This window comes from Tasmannia lanceolata, unplaced genomic scaffold (assembly GCF_043159265.1).
Source record: "Tasmannia lanceolata isolate RefF3 unplaced genomic scaffold, GAP_Taslan_0.1 ptg000018l, whole genome shotgun sequence".
NCBI lineage: Eukaryota > Viridiplantae > Streptophyta > Magnoliopsida > Canellales > Winteraceae > Tasmannia > Tasmannia lanceolata.
In genome coordinates this window covers 18,277,271-18,303,418 of record NW_027518695.1, presented here as the reverse complement: position 1 = coordinate 18,303,418, position 26,148 = coordinate 18,277,271, and the positions used below count along the sequence as shown (strand labels likewise).

The window sequence follows — 26,148 nt, the reverse complement described above, 5'->3', positions numbered from 1 at the left end:
CTGGAACCAAGATATACCTATAACAAAGAAGAGTCGTCATCCAAGGAAGTAGGCCTTGGATCCCATGAAATACTCTGTTGCAACGGATAACCAGAGATACAAAAGTCCGTGCCTGGTGACGAATGGGGAAGGTGTTAAGCGCCTCCAATTCGCCCAAGTGCAAGCACCTGGTCTCTTATGCCATTTTTAATTAATTTTGAAGAGTTTTGGGCTAAAATCATGTGAAATTGGAACGAGTACTCCCGAGAAAATGTCTATCTAAGCATGCATGACCCGGAGATGGGCAAAAGAAAGTAAACATCTGGAACCTAACTCACCCATCTACTCCTAACCCATCACATCTAGGAAAGCAATAACATCCGCATGCACAGCTACAGCTAAGCAAGTAATAGCAGATATGATAAGCAGAAAAGCAGTAAATATCTACAGCTAAGCATGTGAAACTAAACGCACAAGGAATAAGCAAGCTGAAAGTAAACACACAAGGAACCAAAGACAAACACACGATAAACTAAAAGATGCGAGGGAAGAAAGGAATAAAAAAATAGACGGTATGCGCAAACCCAAAATGCCAGGGAAAAGAAAATGGGACATTCGATAGACTCAGGGAGCGATTCTAAAGGAATCGAGCTCAATGATCCTGATCCGCTAAAGATCGGACAAGTCTCGCGATCGTCATAGCCTATCGTTGGGCTCAGCAAGGACAATCCCTGTAAAAGGGCCACGCTACGTCGTCGCCCATCCCAAAACCTGATAAAACGTCGGAAAACCGATAAAGCCGGCGAACCACGATTAAAATCGGAAATGAAATGAAAAGAAGGCTCCGAGTGACCTGGCAATCACCATCCTTGCCCATTTTGGTTTTTGTATTTTTGAGAAAAGCTTGAAAGATATTTTTGGATGCTGAAATGATTTTTTTGAAGGGTTTAAATGATTTTATTGAAAAGTTTGACTAAACTTGGGATGACGGTCCCAAGCTGCCTACGTACCCTGTGGAAAGGGATCAAGCCAACGTAGTTCGAAACATCTTTTTGAAAAACGCTTTTGAGTGTTTTTTGATGTTTTTTGGATTTTTTGTTATTTGATTTTTATGTATTTTTATCCCTTTTGATCGAAAGGGGGGGTTTTGGCTCAAGAGGTTGCCGTCCGTCATAGCCTAAACCCGACGAGTGTTCCCAAAATCGATGGGGATCCCGAAATGCAAGGAGAATCCCAAGGAACGTGAGAAGAATAATTCTGATAGATGATATGAAAAGAACCTCTAAACCTTATAAGGAATCCTAAGAGCTAAGACTCTAAAGAATCGAACCCGAAGTCTGTATCAATCAAATATTTGCATTAAGGGACACAAACCAAGATGAAAAGGTACAACAAGAGACCACATATAAATTTTTATGCTTCATGCATGTTGACAACAGCCCTAGCATATGCACTATATCCTAATGGTCACACTACATTTACCCAGAAATTAATCAAAACTATCATTTTTCTCAAATGGATGCCACTAATTCATTCAATTGAAAGAGAGCAAGATAAATTGGGTTACACTGTAATTAAGGTCTCAACAGGGGAGCCATCCCACTGATCCAAACAATTTTATCAAATAGAGACCAAAACAAATAAGTAACGATGCGAACACCAATCCCACAAGGAAGATGACATACAAGTAAAACAAATGGAAAACAGAAGGCCCAAATCAAATTCATTCCCAGAATTTAGTGATAACAACTCAACGGCTTAAGGTACTAATAGAGTCATGGGCTGATTTTAACACTTGTATCAAAACCATTTCAATCCGTGAAGGACTTAAATCCTTGACCAGGATATGGATTTAGAAATGGCTTTTCTAACTAGAGGCCATCCTAGTCTTCAAAAATCCTACAGCCAAACCTGCGTACATATAGCTAATGACCTCAAATAAGACATGAGCAAAGTTTCAAGCCCAATCAAATCAACAAGAAAATGGGGACACCTAGCCAAGGAAGGACAGATTCATGACTTCGAATCCAACTGAAATGAATACGCTGACTGCCCTTTTATATGCACACCAATATGAATCGACGGAAAACATGTGCATAACACCTAAGCTTGATGAATTGGATGACCAAGATGGGAGAAACCTAACAACAAAAGCTATATTCGGGTGAAGAACTGCACAACATTATTAGATGTTGACATTCATAAAACAATGAAGGGAGAAAAATAATGAATCCAAATCTTTTGATAAAAAAATACAACAAAGGAGACAATCACAAAGAGGCAATAGGGGTAAAATGAGTTACCGGACTAAAGGAATTAGGAGCCGAACGTGAATCACCTCCTCTCTTTTCATATCTCTTGAGATTTGCCAAGACGCCGTGAAATTCCACCCAAAATCCTGAGCGTCTACAAATGGATGTCGAAAATAGCGTGATTAGAGGAGAATCAGAATTGCAGACTATGGCTTGAGGGGTTGAGGAAAATGAGGAGATCTGATGGAGGTTGATGTGGGCTTGAGATGGGTTTTGTTGAGAATGGGGTTTGTTGGTAGTGAAATTGGGGTGTAGGGAAGACAAAAATGGGTTTGTGGCCGAGCAAAAGGGAATGAGGGGAACGGTGGCTTTGCTATAAAGGTGATGGTGGCTATGGGAATAAGATGTAGATGGGGGTTTAAAGGGATGATGGTGGCAGGGTTTGGGCGAAATAGGGTAGGAGTTGGTTTGGTCGGATTCCGGTGGCGTGGGATCGGAGAAGACCAAGTGGCCGGATTTAGGTGTCTTGAAATGGGTTTTGATGAAATAGATGGGCCTTAGGTTGGGCAGAACTGGGGTTCAGATCTAGGTGAGTTTGAAGTGGGTTTTGAGGTGGATTTCTATGGCTGATATGGAGGTGCAGAGTGGTGGTGGCTGTTTTGATGGATTCGGTTTTTTTTTTTTTTTTTTGAAGTGGGTTTAGGGTTGTAAGAAAAAAGTTGAAGATGGAGATGGGGGGATGTGGGTGTGGTCGGTGGGGAAGTGGTGGAGACGGTGGACGGCGTAGATGGAGGTGGCGGCAAGATGAAGATCCCTCTTCCCTCTCTCTGCTCCTCCCTCTCTGTAGCTCCTCTGTTGTTTTTTTTTTTTAATGGTGGTGTTGGTGGGATGGGGAAGATGGTGGAGGTAGAGTCGGTGGCCGGCGGGAAGGTGGTTGAAGGTTGAAGAAGGGTGGAAGAGGGTTTGTAAATAAAAAAGAAAAAGAAAAATGGGTTTGATGGTGGCTATGGGTTGTGGAGGAGGATGGTCGTCGGTGGAGGTGGCGATGGGGGTGGGAAGATGGCGATGGTGGCAGCAAACCCTCCCTCTTTCCTTCCTTGCTCTCTTGGTTTCTCTCTTCTCCACTCTCTCTCTGCTTTTGCCCCTCTATCTCCCTCTGCTCCTCTCTTGCGGCTGCCCTATCTCGAGAGGAAGAAAACACAAAAAATCATGAAGCCACCGCTTTAACCCTAATTCGAATGGGCCCTTTTATAAGAAAAGGGTGTGCTGATATTAGCACCCCTTGCCTTAATATTTGCACACCCCACTTGCTTCTTTTTTCTTTTCTTTTTTATTTGCTTGCACACGGGTATTGGTAGTGTCACGCCCCTGCTTCAATAATTGACCCTTCTTCTGCTTAGCGCAATTGATAATGAGACAAACTTGTCTTGTCTTTTCCTCTAAATTTTGTTCGATTTTTCTAAAAATTTGCAGGGGCATTCCTTAGAGCAGTAACAATTTTTCGGAAGCTTTACATCCACTGAAGGACAAGATAAATTGGATAAAATTTTAGACTTTTCTCACGTTTGGATTTGGTTTTGAGAATTTCGGGATTGGGATTTTATTCGATTTTAGGATTTTTATTCGGTTTTGGGAATTAGGGTCTGGTCAAAATGGGGTGTCTACAGCTATCAGAAGTCCGAAGGGATATTTGGACTCCCGAACGAAGTGGTTCCAGTATGAAAAGAGTGGTTCCAATATCAAAAGAGTGGTTCCATTATGAAAAGAGTGGTTCCAATATCAAAAGAGTGGTTCTAATATGAAAAGAGTGGCTTTTTCATTATGAAAAGAGGTTCCAATATCAAATAGTGGTTCCAGTATGAAAAGAGTGGCTTTTTCATTATGAAAAGAGTGGTTCCTAAATAGGTTGTGCCCTAAAAATCATTTCCATAGGTTGATCCTAACCCTCTGATCTGAATGTTAGAGGGTTAGAGGGTTAGGATCAACCTCTGGAAATGATTTAGGCGGTTGCCCTATCTAATGGACGGTTTGGATCATCCTATGGTGCGGGCCATACCGTACTTTTGATAAAGTGAGGAGTGCCGTCATCAAAATACAGTAGTGCTGATAACATTTCCCTAGGTTTATTATCCAAAGCAAAATAAAGAGAGCCAATGGAGTTTTTTTCTTAATGGCAATGGCAATGGAGTTTTTTTTTCTAATGGCAATGGCAATGAGTATGGAGTTTTACTGTTTGGAAGGCTTGGGGAAGAAGAGTATAAACAGTGAGAAGGGTAGGTGATGGGGGTGAAAGTTTGGCCCTGTCAGCCCTGACCCGCCTTGAGCCATAGACCTGGCAAACGTGACCCGAGCCCGCGGGTCAACCCAACCAACCCGCAAATTTGCGAGCACGAGTCTGAGTTTTAGTGACCCGTCAAAACTGACCCGCGGGTGACCCAACACGCAAAAACACGGGTCGAGTCGGGTCAACCTGCGGGTCATTTGGCTTTTTTAAGGGTGGTGATTTTATCATGCTAATCTAGTTAGATGGCTTTTTTCTAATGCAAAGGATGGTGATTTTGTCATGCTAATCTATTTTTAAGTGTTTGATGCCTGAATAGGTTGTGGCTAGCACCATAGAATATAAATAGGTTGTGGCTGGCACCATAGGTTGATCCCAATCCTCCGATCTGAATGTTAGAGGGTTGATCACTTGATCCTAACCTTCTATAGATTGGAGGGTTAGGATCAACCGATTGAGATGATTTTTGGGGCACAACCTATTTAGGCTGTGGGCCATCTAATGGACGGTTTGGATCATCCCACGGTGCCGGCCATACCGCCCTCATCAAAATCCAGTAACAACATTTCCCAAAATAAACGACTGTTTGAATTTGCGGGTGACCCGTGGGTTGACCGGGTCACCTAAATTCTGACCCGCAAAAATGCGGGTCATTTTCTGACCCAACCCATGTGACCCGCACCTGCATCACCCGCGGGTTGACCCGGCCCGGCCCCCCGTTTGCCAGGTCTACTGAGCCCGAACAAGGTCTGGGCTAGATTTTCCAACTCTGAAGGCGGGTCAGGGTTCATTTTTTAGGCCCTGACTCAGGGTCGGGTCGGGTTCTGGGTTAATGCCTTGGGTCACCCTGACCCGGCCTGACCCTAAGTTTTCTATTATAAAATTGAACCGTGTGTGCAAGTTTCTTTTGCTAATGTTTTCTATTATCTTGGTTTGTTGTTTCTTTATATTATTATTAATTAGTTGTCTCTGCTGCCCGTCATGTTGTTGAATTCATATTGCCTTATTTTGTTCAATTTCTATGTTAAATGGTCATTTTGTTCTATATGATATCTGGTTGCTTTATTTTTGGCAGTCTTAACAAGTATTTGCACTAGGGTCAATCAGGGCCAGCCTGCCCTGGCCCTGCCCAATTAGGGTAGGCCAGGGCCGTGCTGAGCCCTGTAGGGCGGGCAATGGGTTGAGGTTTTTTTGCCCTGACTCAAGGTCAGGGTAGGTTAGGGCCGAGACAATGGGATCCAGGGTTGGGCTAGGGTTTTGAAAAACCCAACCCAATCCGACCTTGTGGCAGCCCTAGTAGGTGAAATGACATTGGGATCCGTGCCTAAAGGTGGAGTGAAAATCAAAAGGGTATTCTTGTTCTAAAACATATAAGACGTACCCGACAACCCCTCATGATTTTCAAAAGTCTGTCCTTGATTCACAATTTCAGCAAAACTTTGCATTTTTTAAAATAATTTTCCCAAAATTGTTTTACACCCATTTTATCCTCAACAAATAAATAATCTGACTTTTTGATTTTGGGCCACCGAGAACGTTCAAGGTGAAATTACCAAGTTAATCAGGATGGTAATTGAAGAAATAAAGGGTATTTTGGGCAAGCTCTATGTGAATAAGTTCAGTAGAACATGAAATCAGTGGAAAGGCGTGTATGATCATATATGACTGGTCTATGTGGTGGGCCCACTGGCCCAGACAATTTAAAACACAGTTGCACCCTTTTGTGATGGAGCCGCCTACTCCAGTTGTCCCAAATAAAGCTCCCAAGGAAAGGCCCAATGGCCCATTCGTAAATGAATACTGAATACAGAGGAAGTATCGTTACTGGATAAGGGATTAGGGTTTGTAGAAAGGGGTAGAGAGAAGTAGAGAACCCTTTCAGAGTGACTCTCTCTTTCATATCGTTCATTGAAAGTAACAGATGAAGATATGGATTGCTGTCATATTTTGTAATGTAACCCAAATTGTTATGGACTTTTTCTGAGTGTTTTCTTGCGGTCTCTTTTCAATATGAAATAACTTTTAACCCATGCATTGTACAATTAGATTAATGGTGAGGAACAAAAAAAAAAAAAAAAACTTCGCCTGTTGCTTGACGAGTATGATTATATGAAGGGAGTTCTCCTTGAGCTGACGATCGACGACGTTGACGATTCTGAGACTGGTCTGAGGCCGCAGCCCATGTTGAGGACAATTAGTTTCTACCTCTGGCTGTCTCTGAGTAAAAAGTATGGAGTTTGATTTTGGAAGCTAATCTCTTGGAACTTCTTCCATCAAGTACTTACTGTTGTTGAAGAGTGTAGAAGGGTATATTGGTCATTATGAGCATGTGCGGAGGGTATTGTAGTCGTTGTACACATGTATGCCTAGACGGGCCTGAATTTATACATTATAGTCATGGGAGAGCTCCTTAGTGGAGACTTTTTTTTTTTTTTTTTTCCTAAGTTGGTGGAGACTTTCCATCCTCTCCATTCTTCTTCCTCTCTTACCTTATCCTTATTCTCAACATGGTATCAGAGCAAATATCTTGAGGGAAGAAAAGAAGAAGAGTTTATCTCTCATCTCACGCCCTTTTCTCTCTCTCTCTCTCTCTCGCAAGCCATTTCTATCTTTTTTTTGGGGTTTTCTCTAAACCAAATCCCTAAAATCTCTAAGATCTTCTCACCCTAAAATCTCTCATTCATCGCATCTCTCACGCATCCCTCTCATGCGCAAACCTACCCCTTGCGCAGACCCTAAAAGAGATTATTTGTGAATTCTCTACATATTTCCTTGGTTAGTTAATGGCCTAAGGGTATATACGACATGTCTAGAAGAGATTTCTTGGTTAGATAATGGCCTAAGGGTCTATACTAGATGTGACCTTTCGGCTCAGATAATCTGAAAGACTTGGAGGGCCTTGTAGGAAAGGTGATGGGTGCATTGCTCAATAAAAGAAAACAATCTTGACGTTATTGTGACCTTACGACAGTCCTTGTACACATGTATGATAATTGTGGGAGTGTTGGTAGCGTTTTCCAGGTCCTTAATAAGACGTCTGTGAAGAATCAAATATTCTATTAGGAATTGAAATGTTAGATTTAAAAACCTTTTCATTTTCTCTATACATCTATCTTGAATTGTCTTTTATGTTTTCTTTTGACATACACCAGAACAGAAAAATTTAGAATAAGAATGCGAATGGAAACAAACGTGACAGATCTTTCATGAAAAGCAATTTGCCTCTTGGAATGCCACTTTTCTTTGTAGTTAACACACAATGTCACAATCTATTCATGCTTGTTCTCTGCATGGTTAGTAATGGACAATTACATAATCATGTGAATAAGACCCAGAATAACTAATTTGAACAGAGAGTGAAGCCATTGGGCTTACTTGATTTGAGATTATTCCACTACTTGGCCTTCCAAGTTCAGCCCATTCACATTCCTCCTTTTGATATGAAACCTTTCTCGCATTTACCCTGCATCAATAACTTTGCTTTGTTTTTCGCTAGTCTTATGTGGCCTTCTTGTACTTCATTTGGATATTAATAAAAGTCATTCACTTGTCTTCATAAGGAAACAGCTTTGCTGATAATCAGCCACATATTTTACCAAGGCAAGCCACATTTTGCTATTCAAGACTTACCAATTATGGTTACTTACCAATCCCCTGTGGAAGACTATGTATGCCCAACAATGCAGTCACATTTTGCTATTCAAGACTTGCTTTCTGGGAATTCTTGTTTATATACCAATGCTTGTGTCTGGATACGTAGGCATCTCCATGTATGTGGTCTGCAATTACAATGAAGAAGCTCACTGTCTTTTGTTCGTAAGTGAAAGGCATCTCCATGTATGTAAGCTTCTCCTGTACTGTTGCATGTATACCCATGTGGTCCTCCCTATCAACATCAACAACTGTGACTTTGCATCTTTGATTTTATCTGTCAGATTTCATATGGACTATATCTATGACAATTTGCCAATGTTGCTTAGTTTTCTATGAAGCCTTATAAGATCTTTATTTTACTACTTCAAAGCGTACCAGGGTGAGAAGAACATTCAGTCCTATGTTATTCTTTCATGGATTGATACTATGTGGGAAATTGAGATTTCAATGGTTTATTTCATCCCATTCCAAAGGTAATATCTCATGTATTCCAGCACCGATATAACTTATAGCAGAATCAGGTGTTGGGATCGGGATTTGGTTATAGTTATGACATTTCGTTAAAAAAAAGTGGAATCCAAGGGGTGGAATTAGGGGTGCAACTCGGGTCGGGCGGGTCAGGTTTTCCAAAACCCTACCCTACCCAAGAATTATCTTGGGGGGGGGGGGGGGGGGGAGGGGGGGAGGGAAGGCAAGTAAGTTACCATGAGCTTCATGCGTTGCAATCCACCTTGTTGTTGGTGGCTATATGCCCAGTCGTTAGCATTGCTTTCGGCCTTGTCGTTGCTTGTGGCTATGTGCCTGGTCGTTAGCGTTGCTTTCGGCCCTGTCGTTGTTTGTGGCTATATGCCCAGTTGTTATCGTTGCTTTCTTCTCCATGCGATGTGTTGTGTGGCCTTCCCTCCCACTGCCATACCCTTTCAGAGATGGAGGAGGAGGTCCATTTGCCTAATCTTCCGAACGAAATCTCTATAGAATGCATTGCAAGAGTCCCTCGATCATTCCATTCCAATCTCACCCTTGTTTGTAGATCATGGCGATCTCTCCAATCCAATTGAGTGGTTCTGACTAGGGGTTTGGTGTTTGTCATATTCTCTTGATTTATATTCCGTGCAAATAAGAAGTCAGTAGTCTTTTCAGTTCTACATTATACTAACTAAAGTGTTCAAAAACTTCAATTCATTGTTGCTAAATGTATTTTTAGGGGTGTTATGCTTAAATTTCGTCCCAGATCTTAAGCCCAATATGTTCTTCAGCTATTGATCTCAAATTGAACATGAATTGGTTGCTGAATTTGGGATTTAATGAAAGGAATGTGTCGCAAGAGATCAGTTTCCTTTTATTGAACCATCTACGCTGCTTAGATCTGAAGTTTAGGTGGGTTCTTCAAATGCATGATGTGTTCTTCCAAGACCAGCTTGCATTCAATCTGAGCGCCTATTTGAGTTTGGTTATCAAACCCTCTTTAAAAAGGAAACAATCTTCCTTAACTCCACAATAAGTTTTTTGCATGACAGCAGATTTAGAGGATTTTCCTTATTGTGCTTGGGTTCCTATTAGAGCTACAAATTGCATGCCTAATGCTTGTTTTTAGTTGTGTGAAGGGCAAAAACATTACTGACATGGAAAATAGCAATGGTTTTATTGCCCCGAACTGCAGTTAGTGGCTTCCTAATCGGTTGTGATTTTAAATTTCGTCCATATAGAATTGGTACAAGTCATGCCCTTTATGTCGTTTTCATCAGCTACAAGGGTCCGGTGATCTTCATTCCTTGAGAGGAGCAGCTCAGTTCAATACGTGAGGGCTAGTTCAATTTTTGGAACTATTCATGATAGTTAAAATACAATGACAGAGGTTTTTGAGCAAAATCAGTCCTCTTATTTGGTCTTAGGTGTCACTCCTTAAAATAACAGGAATTGTGTAAGGGTATATACGACAGGTCCTAGGGCTCCATGGTTTTGGTTGCCTGGAAAAAGAGATTATTTGTAAATTCTCTACATATGACCTTGGTTAGTTGATGGCCTAAGGGTCTATACGACATCTCTAAAAGAGGCCTAAGGGTCTATACTACATACGAGCTTTCGGTTCAGATCATCTGAAAGAATTGGAGGGCCTTGTAGGAAAGGTAATGGGTGCATCACTGGATAAAACAAAACAATCTGATGTTATTGTGACCTTAGGGACAGTCCTTGTAGATATGTATGGCAATTGTGGGAGCATTGGTAGCATTTTCCAGGTCCTTAATAAGAGTCTGTGAGGAATCAAATATTCTATAAGGAATTGAAATGTTAGATTTAAAAACCTTTTCATTTTCTCTATACATCTATCTTGAATTTTATGTTTTACTTTCTCTTGACATGCACCAGAACAGAAAAAATTTAGAAAAAGAATGTGAATGGAAACAAACATGACAGTTCTGTCGTGAAAAGCAAATTTGCCTCTTGGAATTCCACTTTTCTTTGTAGTTAATTCACAATCTATTTATGCTTGTTCTCTACATGGTTAGTAATGGACAATTACAGAATCATGTGAATGAGACCCAGAATAACTAATTTGAACAGAGAGTGAAGCCATTGTGCTTACTTGATTCGAGATTATTCCACTACTTGGCCTTCCAAGTTCAGCCCATACACATCCCTCCCTTCAATATCAAACCTTTCTCGCATTTACCCTGCATCAATAACTTTGCTTTGTTTTTCGCTAGCCTTATGTGGCCTTCTTGTACTTCATTTGGATATTAATAAAAGTCATTCACTTGTCTTCATAGGGAATCAGCTTTGCTGATAATCAGCCATATATTTTACCAAGGCAAGCCAATTGGCAGTTATGGTTACCGATTCCCTTGTGGAAGACTACGCATGCCCAACAATTCTGTCACACTGTGCTATTCAAGGCTTGCTTTTTGGAAATTCTTGCTTATATACCAATGCTTGTGTCCGAATACGTAGGCATCTCCATGTATGTGGTCTGCAATTACAATGAAGAAGCTCAGTCTTTTGTTCTTAATTGAAAGGCATCTCGATGTATGTAGGCATCTCCTGTACTGTTGCATGCATACCCATATGTGGTTCCTCCCTATCAAAATCAACAACTGTGACTTTGCATATTTGATTTTACCTGTCAGATTTCATATGGACTATATCTATGACAATTTGCCAATGTTACATAGTTTTCTATGAAGTCTTATGAGATCTTTATTTTACTACTTCAAAGTATATCAGGGTGAGAAGAACATTCAGTCCTGTGCTATTCTTTGATGGATTGATACTATGTGGGAAATTGTCCATTGTCCTGTATCTGTTTGTGGAATTACACAAGAGCTTAAAACTAGTGGATTGTTTAACCACAAGCTATCCAGTGTCATGCTATTGGCGATGATCAGATGATGTTAAAACCTCCAGAGCAGCACCTTCATGCTAGTTAAAATCACATAAATACAGAAATGCTCTCAGAATATCTATATGGATTGTGTGGCTATTTTGACCAGATGTCAGTGTGACCTTAGGGACAGTCCTTGTAGACATATAGTCCTTAGTCCAGATGCGAATTGTTCAATACATTGCTAGGCAGCCTAGGCCTACCACAAAAATTTCTTCTCCAAGTCTCTGAGGTTACAGGCAAGTTAAGACCTGAGATTCTATGCACTCCTTCCGTTTATACGAAAGGTCTCTATCCTTAAAAGTGTGGATCTATTGGGCTTTGCATCTTTAATGGCAGTCGCTACAAGACTATTAGAGTCAATAGCCATGGAGCTACTTGAGTTAACCTTGCCGACATCTAAAATTCAAGCCCACAGATCTATGGTCTGATCAAACTGAGCGTACCTAATTAAGGCATCAGTAAGAACATCAGAGCAGGTTTAGATAGCTGCTATGGGTCAAATTAATATAGCACCCCTCTTGATTTGGAGTTATTGGCAGTAAACATAAAAGCCACAATTGAGAGCCATGAACCAGCACTCATCCAGATTGAACCATAATGATCTTTTGAGTTTATCGTGGTGGATATTTGCGTTGATTCCGATAATACCAGAGTAGACATTTCACTATGCAGTTGATTTTAACATTCTTGCCTTACCAGAGCACCTCTCCCTGCATAAAATTCCTTACCAGCCTGTTAGCTAAATAATGGTTGTTGGACATGTATTTACTATCTATTTCAAATGCAGTTTCTTATTTCAGTCTTGCACCCCCATTTGGAGGAAATTTATGATCCATTGATTGATTAGGGTGATGGATTGTTTTATCATTTTGCTTTAGATTTTTACTACGAGAGTGTTATTTATAAGTTCTTATAAGATGGATGCACATATTTTTCCAAGGAAAAAAAAAGAGTGGGCAAAAGTACAAGTAGAGCCCAGCTTTGCTTTTCAATGATTTAAACCATTTGTCTCTTAAGCCATGCTATTGATAGTTCATGTACCAAAATCAATTCTTGTACAATTCAACCTCTCAATTTGGAGCCATTAAATATTTTCACTCCCCTTGTAGTACGCATTCGCGCCCCTTATAACGTGAACCGGGTGCAACTTTATGTCAATTCACGTCAAAAGGGGCGCGAATGCGTACTGCAGGGGGAGTGAAAATATCATCGCCCATACTGTCATAAAACAATGAATCAACAATTTGTATTCATGACAAGAAATTGGAGGGTTAGAAACGTCCTATGGAAGTAGATTTTGATGCATGTCCGATCCATAGCAAGGCCCAAATGATAAATGGTTTGTATCATCGAACAATTGACCCCCACTTGTACTTTTTCCTGTATGGTCTATCTGCTTAAGAGGAGAGCTAAGATGCCCGAACCAAAATAGAAAAGCAGTGTTGGAGAGACTTCTTCCCAACAAAAAAAAAAAAAAAAAACAGCATTTTGTTGTTGAAAGTCAGCCAAAGTGGGCTAGATTTATTTCCTTAGGCCCTGTTTGGATAGCAAGAAAAACATTTCTTATGAAGAAATTTTTCTCTGAATTTGTTTACCACAATTAAGGCCATGTTTGGTAACCAGGAATTTTATTTCATGATAAATTAATTTCGTAAGCGGAGAGAGAGGGGTAGGGGTAGGGGCAGGTGATTGGGAAAAAAACAAAAAAAAAACAGGGTTTGTCCAACCCAAACCAAGCAATCTAATTAACCAGGTAATAGATTAAAATCCATAGGATTTTCAAGATGAATTTTCAGCCATCAATTTCGGTGCCCTTGAAGACTAAGGTTCATTGTTATTCAAAGCTCTGTTTCTTTGGACATAAAATGGGTGGAAATTGTGGAGAAAAATTAGTTTATACCCATTTTAAATCGAAAGAGCCAAGAATACTTCTACAAGTTCCTACTTTTTTTATACATGACAAAACATAACTAACCAATATTCATATCGCTAGTAAATATTTTTTCCTAGGAGCTTTTTAATCCCAACAGTGAAGTTAATGGGATTTGCTAGGTTTTTTTTTTTCTTTCCTACAATTCCTAAAATTCCCATCAAAATTTATGGGTGTCATTACCAAATATGGGAAGAGATGAGAGAGAGGGAAGAAAGAGAAAGAGAGGAAAGACATCATTCCCTAGGAAAGAAAAAGAGGGGACAAGGAGTCCATGTCATACTCATAAGCAATCATTACAAGAGTGGGATTAAAAAAATTCTAGTGCTAAAAGGCAACCAAAGATGGGATGGAACGAAAATTTTACTAAAAACTTCCTAGGTATTAAATTTTACTGGCAACCAAACAGACCATTAGGGCATGTTTGGCAACAATGAAAATAAAATTCATGGAATAACTGTTTACCCAAGGGGAAAGAAGGTAATACAGGGCTAGTGCAAGAGACTTCACAATGAAAATAAAATTCATGGAATAACTATTTACCCAACTCATTCACACCTCTTCACCACCTTCTCGGGTCGTTCTTTCTCACGGCTCTGCCTCACCCTTGGTACTGCCGAACCCTTTTCAAATCTCTCCGTTGAAATAGACGACATGGAGAGTTCCTCCATCCTCTTGCCTAATCGTCCTAATGAAATCGCACTCATTCATCTAACATCTGGGTTTTTGACGCCATTACTAATAGTTGGGAAAGGAAGCAGGATTCTTCCTGGGAGCCTTCGATTCTCGCTCTAGCAACCTTGAGTAGGATTCTTCCCTGGGAGCCTTCGATTCCCGCTCTGGCAACCATGGTTGGAATTCTGGCCCCATGATGACTACCCAGAGGAGCTATAGTCCTACTGTGAACTTCTTTTCTGCTGTTGTTGTGAATGGGAAGATTTACGCTATCAATGGTTTGACATCTAGTTCTGGTTCGTGGGCTGACATTTTTGATCCGGTTCTTGGCTTGTGGACGCCTCTGCATTGCCCTGTGGTTGGGATAGAACATGAATATGTCCAGTTTTGTGCAGATGTGAGAGGGAAGCTTCTCGTAATCATGGAAACAGGAGGATTTAGATAAAGGGGTATGATGTGGAGGAGAATAGGTGGAAAGACTTGGAGGTAATTGATACTGTATCAAAGCATAGGCCCCATGATTCTTGTATGTTGGTGAACTTTGAAGGGAGGTTGTGGTTGCTTTGATAGTGCACATTGGATGAGGATTTAGATCGGATTGACGAGAATTTTGAGTTGAATTCTGTGCTTCGGGAGTTCAATCAAGTCGAGAAGGATTTTGTGCTTCAGGAGTGCAAGCAGGATGAGAAGTATTTTGTGCTCTGGGAGGTTTTGGTGTGCAAAGAGAGCGATGGAAGGTTGCATGGTTCGATCGTTCGATCAAATGCTATTCTGACAATTCCGGATATGTTTGATGTCCAAAATTATTTCTCACTTGGGTTGTGATTTTCATAGAAAGACAGGTATTTGAATTCTGTGCTATTGTTTAAGGTCTAAAAATTCTGTGATTTTCATTTCAACTATGTTTTCCCCATCCCTTGAGCAACAAAGACAGCAGTTCATGCTGCTTCTTTCATTGGGCTAGTAATTATTCATTCAAACTTTTCCAGAAAATTCCTCTAGCAACAAAGACAGCAGTTTAAAATGGGCATAAACAAATTTTACGCCAATTTTTCCACCCAATTTTACGTCAAAAGAAACAGAGCTTACATACTTTTCCAGTATGGGAGCTTTGAGACCCTCAAAATGATATGGGTCCATGTCTTCCACAATTAAGAGCATGTGGACCATAAATTTTACCATATATGGAACCACTAACATCTGAAATACACTAGGAAGTTACTCTAAAATTGAAGAACAATGAACCTTAGTCTTCAAGGCCACCAATGTTGATGACTGAAATTCATCTTGAAAATCTTATGGTTTGGAATATATTACCTGGTTAATTAGTTTTGCTTGGTTCAGGTTTGTATGAAGCCTGTCATGTTTTTTTCAACCACCTTTGATGGTGTTTTTTTTAATCCTTCTCAACTCCTTAAGGGCATGTTTGGCAACAGTGAAAATAAAATTCATGGAATAACTGTTTATCCAAGGGGAAAGAATTATGTGGGGCTAGTGCAAGAGACTTCACAAGAGGGGGGGCATATGTTACTGTTGGGAAACAGAGAAAAAATATTCCTGTTTAAGAAAGTTCTTTTCTTTTCCATGTTTTCCAGGCCCAACTCATGCACACCTTATTCACCCCCTCCTCAGACCATTCTGTCTCACGGCTCTGCCTGCCCTCACTCTTACACTAGGAGAACAAATATTCCATGAAATATTTTTTCATGGTTGCCAAACATGACCTATAAAGGGAGAGAAAGTAAGAGAGACAGTGGAGAGAGGGAGGTTTTAGGATTTTACTAAGGAGTGAGTGGATGGGTCCATCCACATGCTCCACTCAAACTTAGTAAACAATTTTAATTAACTCTCAAAATTGATTATTAAATTCAAAACTTGCCTTTCCTTTTCAATTTTTAGTCCAAATCTAATTATTAGAATCAAAATTACATTTAATTTTAGGTCTAATATTCAGTTTTTAACTCAAAATCTAAAATTAATTCAGCCCCGAGGCAATTTTGAGTCAAGTAATCAGTTTTGGATTCAAAATTAATTCTGGAAAGCCAATAAACAAGAAGTCTCAGTTCCTTACATTCCTTGGAGATTGCCATCTTAATCCTACAATGCCTAATACATTAATAACCCTTTCTAAGCGCCTGGGAAGCCATTAGAAAAAAATATTATGGATTCAAAATTAACAGAGCAGCTGACTTACTCTCCAAAATTGATTGTCCCATTAAGGGAGATTTCATTTCCAGTGACTTACTCCCTCCATCTCTCATTGACATCCTCAAGGAGGATTATGAAGGAATGCTGTATAACCTCTTGTAATTCTTTTCTCTCTTTTTTTCCTGTTCCTGGTTTGGGTCTTGCCTAACCATAATTACTAATAAAATAATAATAATAATAATAGATATAGAAATTTAAAAAAAAAAATGGCAATAGAGAACCCAAGATATTAGTATCTTAGTTGGTCATGTTCTATGACAATGTCCACAGAAGAAGGCAATACAGGAGGTTCCAATATATGTGAAGATTATATGGTAAATAAAATCACTTATCTTGTAAATAAAATTCTCTTTTCCATATCTTCCAGCCTTCAACTAATAATAGAATATCAATATAAAAGCAAAGTCATTTATGAAAGAGAATGGATAAATGAATGATGTGAGCTTAACTTTTGTACAGATTTGAAAGCAATTTAGAATGATCCTATGTGAAGATTCTTTCCTGAAAAATGATACATTCATACATGTAATCTCTCACTAATTTTGCCCATGTGAAAAAATTGAGAGGAAAATTTGAATTTCATTTTATTCTTGTGCCTGTAAACCTACATTTTTTTTTTCATAAATCATTTGTTGCTGTACATATGCATTCAGTAATTGCAAACCCTGACATGTAAGCCATTTGGTGCTTCAACTCTTGGGAATTTCAGTATCTTGTCTCCTCCAACTTCTTCCCATCTGCATCAAGAACATGTAACACAAAGGACTTTAAGATTGAAGAGGAAAACAAGTGGTGGCAATACAAATCTAGTGTCTAACCTTGTCTCTGACCTGAGGTCAAGGTGCAAAAAATAGGAATGGATCAATAAGGTCAGTTTGGTTGTTATTAAGATGATGGATTTTAAGGCCCTGAGTGGGGGCTGCCTAGGTATGGGACTAAGTGGAACCCAGCCCGGTATGGGACAGGTATAAAGCAAGGTTTTAAATGTTGGTTTTGGTGTCAGTATCGGCCACCACCGAAACTGAAAACGGTTTCTGCCAAAATCACATAAAATCTTGTAAAAAAAATTTTGGTGGAAATTTGCAAAATTTCGGTATCAGCAATTTCGGTATCAGCAATTTCGGTGGAAATCTTAAAATTTCAGTGGAGATCTTATAAATTTTAGCAAAATTTCGCTGAGATCCAGTAAAAAACCTATTCAATGTACTTTCGGTTTTGTTCCAACCTGAAACCGAAATATTTCGGCTGAAACTTAAAAACTATGGTATAATTTCAACAATTTCGGTTGAAATCTTAAAAATTTCGGCGAAATTTCGCCGAGATCATGTAAAAAACCCATTCAATGTACTTTTGGTTTCATTACAAACTGAAACCGAAATATTTTGGCTGAAATTTGAAACTATGGTATAAAAGGCTTAATCTAATGTGTTCCATCAGTCGTAGGGCTTTTGGCGTATTGGTTGGTTACTCACAATGGCTATTTGACAAGAAATCTATGACAGAAACTTGTGGAAAAGATAAATAAGTTATGAAGAGCGACTGTGCTTACAAGTTATAGAAAATGTTTAATGCATGTTCCTAAGTAGTAGCACTCTATATATCAAAGAAAAACTAAACATGCAAATTATATTTCCAACCTGTATCTAGTCACGAAGTAGTGAAGGAAAATTGCAATTTCCGCTATCCCGAGTTCCTTCCCAGGACAAAGCCTGCTTCCTCCTCCAAACATCATGAAATACTGCTGAGACTCCAAGCTTTTATCCTGCATTAGTAATAAGGGATGCTTTCATTAGTGGGGGGAAATGACTTAAAGTTCACTTTTGAAAATCGATAGCTTTTGGTGTTTAAACAGCAAAGATGTGGAATGTAGTGTATGATTACTGAGTCAAATCAATGACTCGTACGATTGACTTAGTTTTGCCTTGGGTGAGGTCTTGACCAAGTAAGTGTTATTAGACATTACATAAAAGAATCTTTCATATAAATAATGGCAGAAATTACATTAATGAACTTTTGCCAGGAAATTAGTGCTACTCACAAACCTGCCATCTCCAAGGATTGAAGGTTAAAGGGTCGGGGTATAGAAACGGGTCGTAGTTTAGCTCCCTCGTGTAGACATATATTTTCCACCCTTTTGGAATAACAAATCCTGAAAAAGAAAGGTTAAACACAAATATCAGTTATCTGATTTGAGTTATAGCTTACAAAAAAGAATATGAATATAACTGTAAGTTGTTTCCAGACCAAAATAAAAACTGGGGGTTTTAGAAAAAAAGATGCTTAGGAATTTGTCAAAGACAACTCCAAATTAGTTTTCTGAAATTTAGAGAGTTTCAAAAACCTATCCAGACAAAAAAAAAAAAAAAACTGGGGGTTTTAGAAAAAAAAAGATGCTTAGGAATTTGTCAAACACAACTTCAAATCAGTTTTCTGAAATTTAGGGAGTTTAAAAAAAACTATCCAGATTAAAATACGTCTCATGAGCCAATAAAGATCGTTATGCATAACCAATAAGTTTCATAAGCAGAGATGCATAGAATTTCACTCACAAGATAAAAACTAATAAAAGAATACTGTTTCCTAAGCCCACCTTTCATTTCCATATCTAGGGTTGTTTTCCTCAACACCCCATTAACAATTGTGGCTAGTCTCATGGTCTCAAAGATTACCTGCAAAAAAAACATGAGAACTTAATTTAGATTGTTATGTTTTTTGTATGCAGTCTGATCAGTTGAACCAAGTGTCATGTTCAATTTCTTACAGAACGCGTGAAAGTCATGGATTTGTAGTCATTCCAGTTGATTGCATCATCGGGTGCCTTGCCTTTTCTGATCTCCAAATGTTCTCTCTAGAAGTAAAGTCAGTTCAGAATCAGAATTGTAAATAAAGAATAAGAAGGAGAACGAAGGAATAAGGGAACACTGAACTCAATTTGAATTGCAGATTAATACCCTTAGTTCTTCAAGTACTCTTGGATGATCATGGAGATATTTGACTGTCATCATGGAAGTTGTAGAAACAGTCTCATAACCAGAATACAGGATAGTAATGATTAGATCAATAATCTCTTCATCAGATAGTTCGAATTTTGAGTTGTTGTCAATTCTCAGTAAAGAATCAAGCATGTCATTTTGGATACTTGGAGAAGCCCTTCTTTGTTCTATGATTTCTCTCAATATGCTCGTAATCTTTTTCCTTGCCTAAAGAAAATTTCAATTGGAAGTTAAACCAGAGTTTAAGAAAAATATCTTGAGAGGAGATTAAAATACAAATTTACCTGGAAGCCCCGATGATAATTCGTGCCTGGAAGGTCGATGGGCAAAGACAGAGTTCCAAGAACAAGTTTGTAGAACTCTGGCTTGAAGGTTTCAGACAAAGAGCCAGATTCAATACCAGCAAGCTGTTTCAGCGACAAGAGCATTGCCATCTGAGCGAAAGAACAGAAACATCGATAAATTTAGAAAACCAAAAGGATTGTTTTTCTTCTTTTTTATCCTATGCGTTAGAGTTTTTTTTTTTTTTTTTCTGGATTTTGAAAGTATTAGTAATTTCACCAGAGGCTATTTTGACTAGGCCTTGGACTATTGCTTAGACTCTGTTCGTAAAATTTGTTTTATGTTCATTTTTACAACATAAAACAAAGTTTACGTCGAAAGAAACAGAGCCTTAATGTAAATTATAACAGATAATAAGAAACATCTTTTGTTGGTGGGAATGTCGGGAAGATAGAATTCTGTAGATTTGCTTCAAGGCGCGTAATCGCTTTCCTTAAGACAAATTTTGCCCTCACCAATTGTGTGCAAAGGGGATCTGCGAATTGCCTCCAAGAAACAATGAAGCTTTGTAGGAAAATCCTACAAATGTTTGATGACGCTTTGCGCAAGCGGAATCAAACCCAAAATGCCTTTTAAGAACTTCAAGCCTTAGAGAAAAATACTAAAATTGTTTCTGCAGAAAACAGTCTTTAGTGCACTGTTTTTACGTAGACCAAACTTTGAGAAAACAACAAAGTAGGAGATTGCAAGAGAAGATAGAAAATGTACAGTAATAACTGTTTTTCTGTGTATTCAAAAAACAGATTTATGCTCTTTCTATAGAGCATTAGATGTCTATTCATTAAGAAACATCTCTTCAAGATATCTCTTGGATTGATTTGAATAATGGCCATTCAATCGCAATTCTTTGCAATTCAACCATTTTTTATTTATCAATAAAGTGTCCCTTGAGTTTAAGATTCATCCATGACTGTTGGGAAGAAAAAGACACGAAAGAAGGTTGAAAAACGGAAGTGAAAAGACAAGGAAATTTTCTCCCAATGGATATATTTTTGAACAGCGGCGGTCGCTCGCAGACAGGCTTCTGGACTTTTAATTTTTTTCGATCCAAAGAACCGTGGTCGACAAGAACTACCGCGGTCTACCGGGGCTACCGCGGTTGACCGGCCATGCCTTTCTGGTAATTATTTAAGTTTCCAGTAACCAATCCGCGGTCGACTAAGAACTCCCGGTCGACCGGCCCTGTTTGAAAATTGTTTTTCTATTATAAATATAACTAGTGAAAATTCATTTAATATTCCAATACCATTTTGAAAATCTCTATCTTTAACTTTTTTTTTATGGGATTTGCTAGTGTATATCGCACAAGGCATTTCGAGGATGGTCTGTTGCATGTGAGGGGCCACACAGTTTCACTTTTCGGCAAATTTTGTCTTCATTCTTGAGGTGGCTGTTCTCAAATGCAAAAGCCCATCTGCGAAATGCCTTCTGCGATGGACGCTAGCAAATCCCTTGTCTCCAGTCTATTTCACATGGGGTTGAAGATTAATGAAAAAAATACTAGAGAAGTAGAGATTTTCGTGGGGGGTCTTTTGGTTATTTTTCCTTAGAACCTTAACCATAAGTTTAGACAGAAAAAAATTGGGATTTCTACGTTCATGGTTGTGTATAACCTTTTAATCTAACTGAAAATTTTAGAAGAGACTGATTGTGATTTTGGATATTGTGTTATTTCTTTCTAGGTTGGATGTAACTCTAAATTGTAAAGAACTAACTAGAACTAAAACTCTTGGATTATAGTTTTCTATATTTCTATGCTTTTATCCTCCCTGTAAATGCTAGCAAAACTTTAACATTTTCTTTTCCCTTTTTCTTGAGTTTTTATTTAAACAAAGAGTAAGTGTGATTCTTGGATACCTTTTTTTTTCTCTGGATTTTAATAGTGACAGTAAAATATTGCAGAGGAACAAGGATGGTGAGTTTTGTATTCTACTTTCTTTTTTTTTATGGGTTTTGAAGCTCAATGTAGACTATGACAAAGGACTGACGTGTTGTGAGTTGTGACTCACTAGTGTGCTTTCACTTGTTGTTTGTGTTTTGAAGAGTCAGTATACTAACCTCTTTGGTTTTATCCTGGATGTTGATAATTTTTTCATTCCAGTTGCTGACATGGAATCTCATAAATTGATCAATCTTTGGCAAAATCTGGTCTTTAATCATGGTAGGATTGATGAGAGAAAGCATAGCCCCTCTCATGGTTTTATGAAGGGAACCGTGCACGGCCGCAATGTTGCATTTCCCTAAAATATCCAACATAGATTGTGGGTAACCAGGAACAAGGCCTTTCCCTTCATTCATGAGGATGTATCTGTTGAGTTCTGGATCCATGGAGACAACTGTAGGACAGCCCAAGATGTGAGATTTGAACAAATTCCCATACCTGTTCAAAGAAAAAGAAATGATTTTAAATTAGAGAAATTTATGCTAAAATAAAAGAAAGTGCAAGTAATTAGAAATAGATGTTAAAATGCAGCTAGCTGAATTCTCTCACTGAAGACTAGTGGTTCTGTTTGAGAATTTCATGATTTAAAACATCTACAAAGAATCAACAGTTTATCTCTAATTGAGCTAGTTTTTTTCAGTTTCACTTGATAAGTAAAATCAAATTGAGCTAGTGACAACAGTGAAAGGAAAAACTATTTCAATATGTTTATTTTTGGTAGGTGGAATTGAGGCTCCAACCTCAAGGGGAAGAACAAATCCTTAAACAATCAAGCTAGAGTCTCAACCCCTAACTAAATTTAGAAAGGGGATTGAGGCTAAAATCAGCTCAAACAAGTAGGAAATATTCTGCCTCCTTGTATCCTAAGAGTTGTTGTTTCACTGAGGGGAAGCAAGGCCAAAGTAGCTAGTGAAAATAGAAGCCAAAAGAATAGACATGCAACATCAAGTACCAGAAACCACTTATAATACCTAGGGGAACTCTTTTAAGAGTCATTCATACTAGGAAATGGTTTAAACAAGACAAACTACTTTGTACCAAAACCACTGTAACTAGACAACCCACCTTTAATACAGCAAAAGTTTCATGTCTAATAAACATTACGCATCTCAAGAAAAAGCATAAACCAGAAAACTACCAATATTCAAACACAGCTCAAACCAGGAAGGAGAAGAAAAAATTAAAAACTAGTGCTATCTACATGCATTACAATGGACTACAAGTTCTAGACATTTTCAAGGATGGATAGCATCAATACTACAAAGAAAAACCAACAAAAATCACCTAAAACCATAACCCAAAAACCATCAAACTCACCTTGTTCTCTGGTTTTTCATGAAGTTTGGCCCTTGCTTAAGAAAATCTGCAGTCTCCCCAAAGACTGGCCATCCCATAGTCCCTGGAGGCAGACCCTTCTTGCTATATCTCACCTCATTCCATCTCAACAGGGCAGTGCACATACACAAGCCCAAAACCACAGCTAAAACCACCACAAAGACGACCATTGCTGATACTTCACAAAAACTGTAAAATGAAATGGGTTTCTACTCCCAAGGAAGCTCAACCCCACTTCACAAAAACTGTAAAATGGAATGGGTTGGTATGTTTCAAGCAGGGCTACAAATTTATAGGCCCATAGGCTGCTATACAAGGAAAAGCACACCGACCAACCATATACCACTATTTCTAAACATAGGTCAAAGAATGCTATTAAAAACTGCCTAGGAAAGGAAAATTACCTGTATGAAATTATGACAAAAGTTATGGCCAAGAATCTTGTAACAGCCAAGCAGAAATCCACCAAAGATGAGCAGAAATTTTGGTAGAAATCTTTGACCAAAGATGAAAACAAATACAGTGGGGATTTTGACAGAAATATTGGCCCAAGTTAAAATAAATTAGAGGCGAAATCTTGGCCAAAGATCCCATGCATGAATGGATGTTGATGGCTAAAAAATAGACTAAAGAAATGAATGATTATATGTTATAGCTATTTCATGATTTGGACATTGAAATGTGAGAAGAAATGCCCACTAGTGAAGTGGCACATGGCCACCACCCTATGAGTGCAGGAAGAAAAGTAAACAGTCCTCCCTCCACATGCCTGCCACAAGATATGCTAATCTCATGTGAACTTGTGGAGAGAGAGAGAGAGAGAGAGATGCTGCTTCCTTTTAACTGCAAGATTGGATTTTGTACTATTGTTGACAGTTTGAGCAGGATAGATTTGCAAAGATGTGGGATTACCAAATTGCCCTTGGGTTTACAAGAAAAGTAAAATGGCAGAACTGAATTTTGTCTGTTCTTGACAATATGAAGCTCAGGATAGAAAATTCAGAAGTAAGAAAAAATATTTTACATAAAATGGGTGTACAAAGTTACCCTTCACTTTGAAGTAATATTACTTCAAATTTGGAACTTTGTGTATTGTGTTCTTCACTGAAGCTGTGGATGACATGAAGCCAATACCAAGAAGAAAGACTTCCACATAATTTTGTGTAAGAAATTTCCCTTTGGATATCTGTTGAGTTGGGTGTCTTGAATTAACTCCGGTTGGTGTCCGGAATATTGTGTGCAACCCGGATGCGTCCCGTCGGCTTGGCCCCGCCCGTTTTTAAAATGATTTCAGTCCGATTTGACTCTTGAGAAAGTTTTGGCCCGCTTTATATAAAGGAGGTTTAGGGCTTATTTTCAATTCTTGTCTAAGAAGAGGATTGAGAGCCCAATAGAGGGACAAAAGGGTGTACCAGGATTTCTTGGAGTTTTGGTGAGAGATACTGATTTTCTCTTGTAATCGTGGATTTTCTCGTCGCCTTTGCTGTGGATGTGCTCTGTTGAACCATGTAAATCTTTGCGTCTTTGTACATTTGCTTGTGTTTGGTTCTTTCGTTTTGCTTTGCCATTGAAATCACAGTTTTTTATCTGAGGGTTTTTCATAAGGGTGAAACTTGGGTTGGGTTGGATTTGGTTGAGGCCAACCCTAACCCAACCCGAGATAGCATTCCCGCAACCCTAACCCAACCCAACCTGAGCCTTGGGTTGAGGATGGTCAACCATAACCCAACCTGCCTCTAAATCTCTCAACCCTAACCCAACCCATCTAATCCGAATTCGGGTCGGGTTGAGTTGGGTATGTTCGGGTTCACCTTGGGCCAAAAAGAAAAATACAATAACCCAAAGAAAATCAAGATACAATTAGAGGACAGAGGTCGGGTCGGGTTTCCAAGGCCTCAACCCTAACCCAACCTGAAATTAAATCGGGTTGGCTTTTTCCAACCATAACCCAACCCGAGGAAACGCCAACCCAACCCAAGCCAAAATTGGGTTGAACCCGTCGGATTTGGGTTGAGCCCGACCCAAGTTGCACCCCTAGTTTTTCATAACAATTTCCAATGCACTGAATGATTGAATTGTAATCATCTGCTCTACTATCCAGAAACCAAACAGCCCATTTGGGTTTCAGAATGGAAATTTGAGGGGTACACTGATCATTGTGGAGGAAGTCTATAGTCTACATGTAAGCATTTTACTTGTTATCTTTAGGCATTTTTGTAGATTAGCTTAAACGGGAGACTATTTTGTTTCCTAAAGCTTTTCTTATTTATAACAGTGCTTCTTGACTTACATTGAAATGGATGGCTTGTCTTGAAGTGCATAAAAAAGGTGATTTGGATAGAGACTTGAACAAGGGCATGGACCCATGTTAGAGATCCTTAGGTGAAGATGCAGTCCCCATTTGTTTATTTTGAACAAATATCTCTTTTGTTTCATCCTTCCTCCTATCTTTCCTTACTATGAATTACCAAACTTTCTCCATCATTTGTAAGAGACAGACAGAGAGAGAAGAACAAGTTGACCATCTTAAGGTGATAAGTTGAGAGGATGGATAAGGAGCAAATTAGGTATGTTAGGCAAAGAGAGCTCTCTTCCAAGATCCAATGCTGGTGATTTTGGTGAAGTGCACCCATCTCATTATTAGACTCATAAATTGATCACCTTAAGGTAGTTAGTTGATTGAAATGACTAGTGTTTGCAACTCGCGTTTGGTGGGTCAGGTTTTCAAGAACCCTACCCTACCCGAGCAATTATCTCTGGCCGGGCCGGGCTTTGAATGTTTAACTTACGATAGTGACTAATTTCAAAGATTGTGGAAGACAACAAACCTTTGCACTAAAAATCTTTAAATTTAAGTCATCAAATGCATAAACTTAAAAAGGAAACTACATTTTCACATCACAACCCTAACCACCTCAATGAAAGCAATTATGTCTATATTGGAAAATAATTTGTCATTTTATTCAAGGAGGAAAGTGTTCCCATTCTACAGCGCAGGGAGCAGCGCTTTAGTGGCTTATAAAGCCTCCCATTGGTTCGTATAGCGGGTCCACCTTTACGGGTCCATAAAAAGTGACGAATGGGAGGCTTTATAAGCTACTAAAGCACAGGGAAGCTCCTTGCGCTGCAGCACAGGAACATTTTTCTCTTTATTCAAAAGATAATAAAGAAATTC

General features: G+C 38.9%; 1 protein-coding gene across 2 annotated transcripts; it reads right to left on the bottom strand.

Moving 5' to 3' along the window:
* Positions 1–16,769: 16,769 nt before the first annotated feature.
* On the bottom strand, positions 16,770–24,597 carry LOC143850695 (cytochrome P450 85A1-like). Of its 2 annotated transcripts, none has more exons than XM_077359920.1 (9): positions 22,956–24,597; positions 21,755–22,076; positions 19,639–19,761; positions 19,313–19,561; positions 19,123–19,209; positions 18,952–19,030; positions 18,404–18,510; positions 17,999–18,123; positions 16,770–17,098 (listed from the first exon to the last, which is right to left on the bottom strand). In XM_077359920.1, the coding sequence occupies exons 1-9, from the start codon at positions 23,141–23,143 to the stop codon at positions 17,011–17,013; spliced, it is 1,368 nt and encodes a 455-aa protein (XP_077216035.1). In that variant the 5' UTR covers positions 23,144–24,597; the 3' UTR covers positions 16,770–17,010. The 2 variants fall into 2 exon arrangements, with proteins under 2 accessions (XP_077216035.1, XP_077216034.1); XM_077359919.1 differs by having other exon boundaries at positions 19,639–19,788; positions 22,956–24,593.
* Positions 24,598–26,148: the final 1,551 nt, after the last annotated feature.

Coding starts and splice junctions, on each gene's coding strand:
- LOC143850695 (XM_077359919.1), bottom strand. CDS start 23,143: ATGGTCGTCTTTGTGGTGGTTTTAGCTGTGGTTTTGGGCTTGTGTATG. Junction 19,562..19,638: donor ATTATCATCGGGGCTTCCAG/GTAAATTTGTAT, acceptor AATTTTCTTTAG/GCAAGGAAAAAGATTACGAG. Junction 18,511..18,951: donor CCTAGATATGGAAATGAAAG/GTGGGCTTAGGA, acceptor TTTCTTTTTCAG/GATTTGTTATTCCAAAAGGG.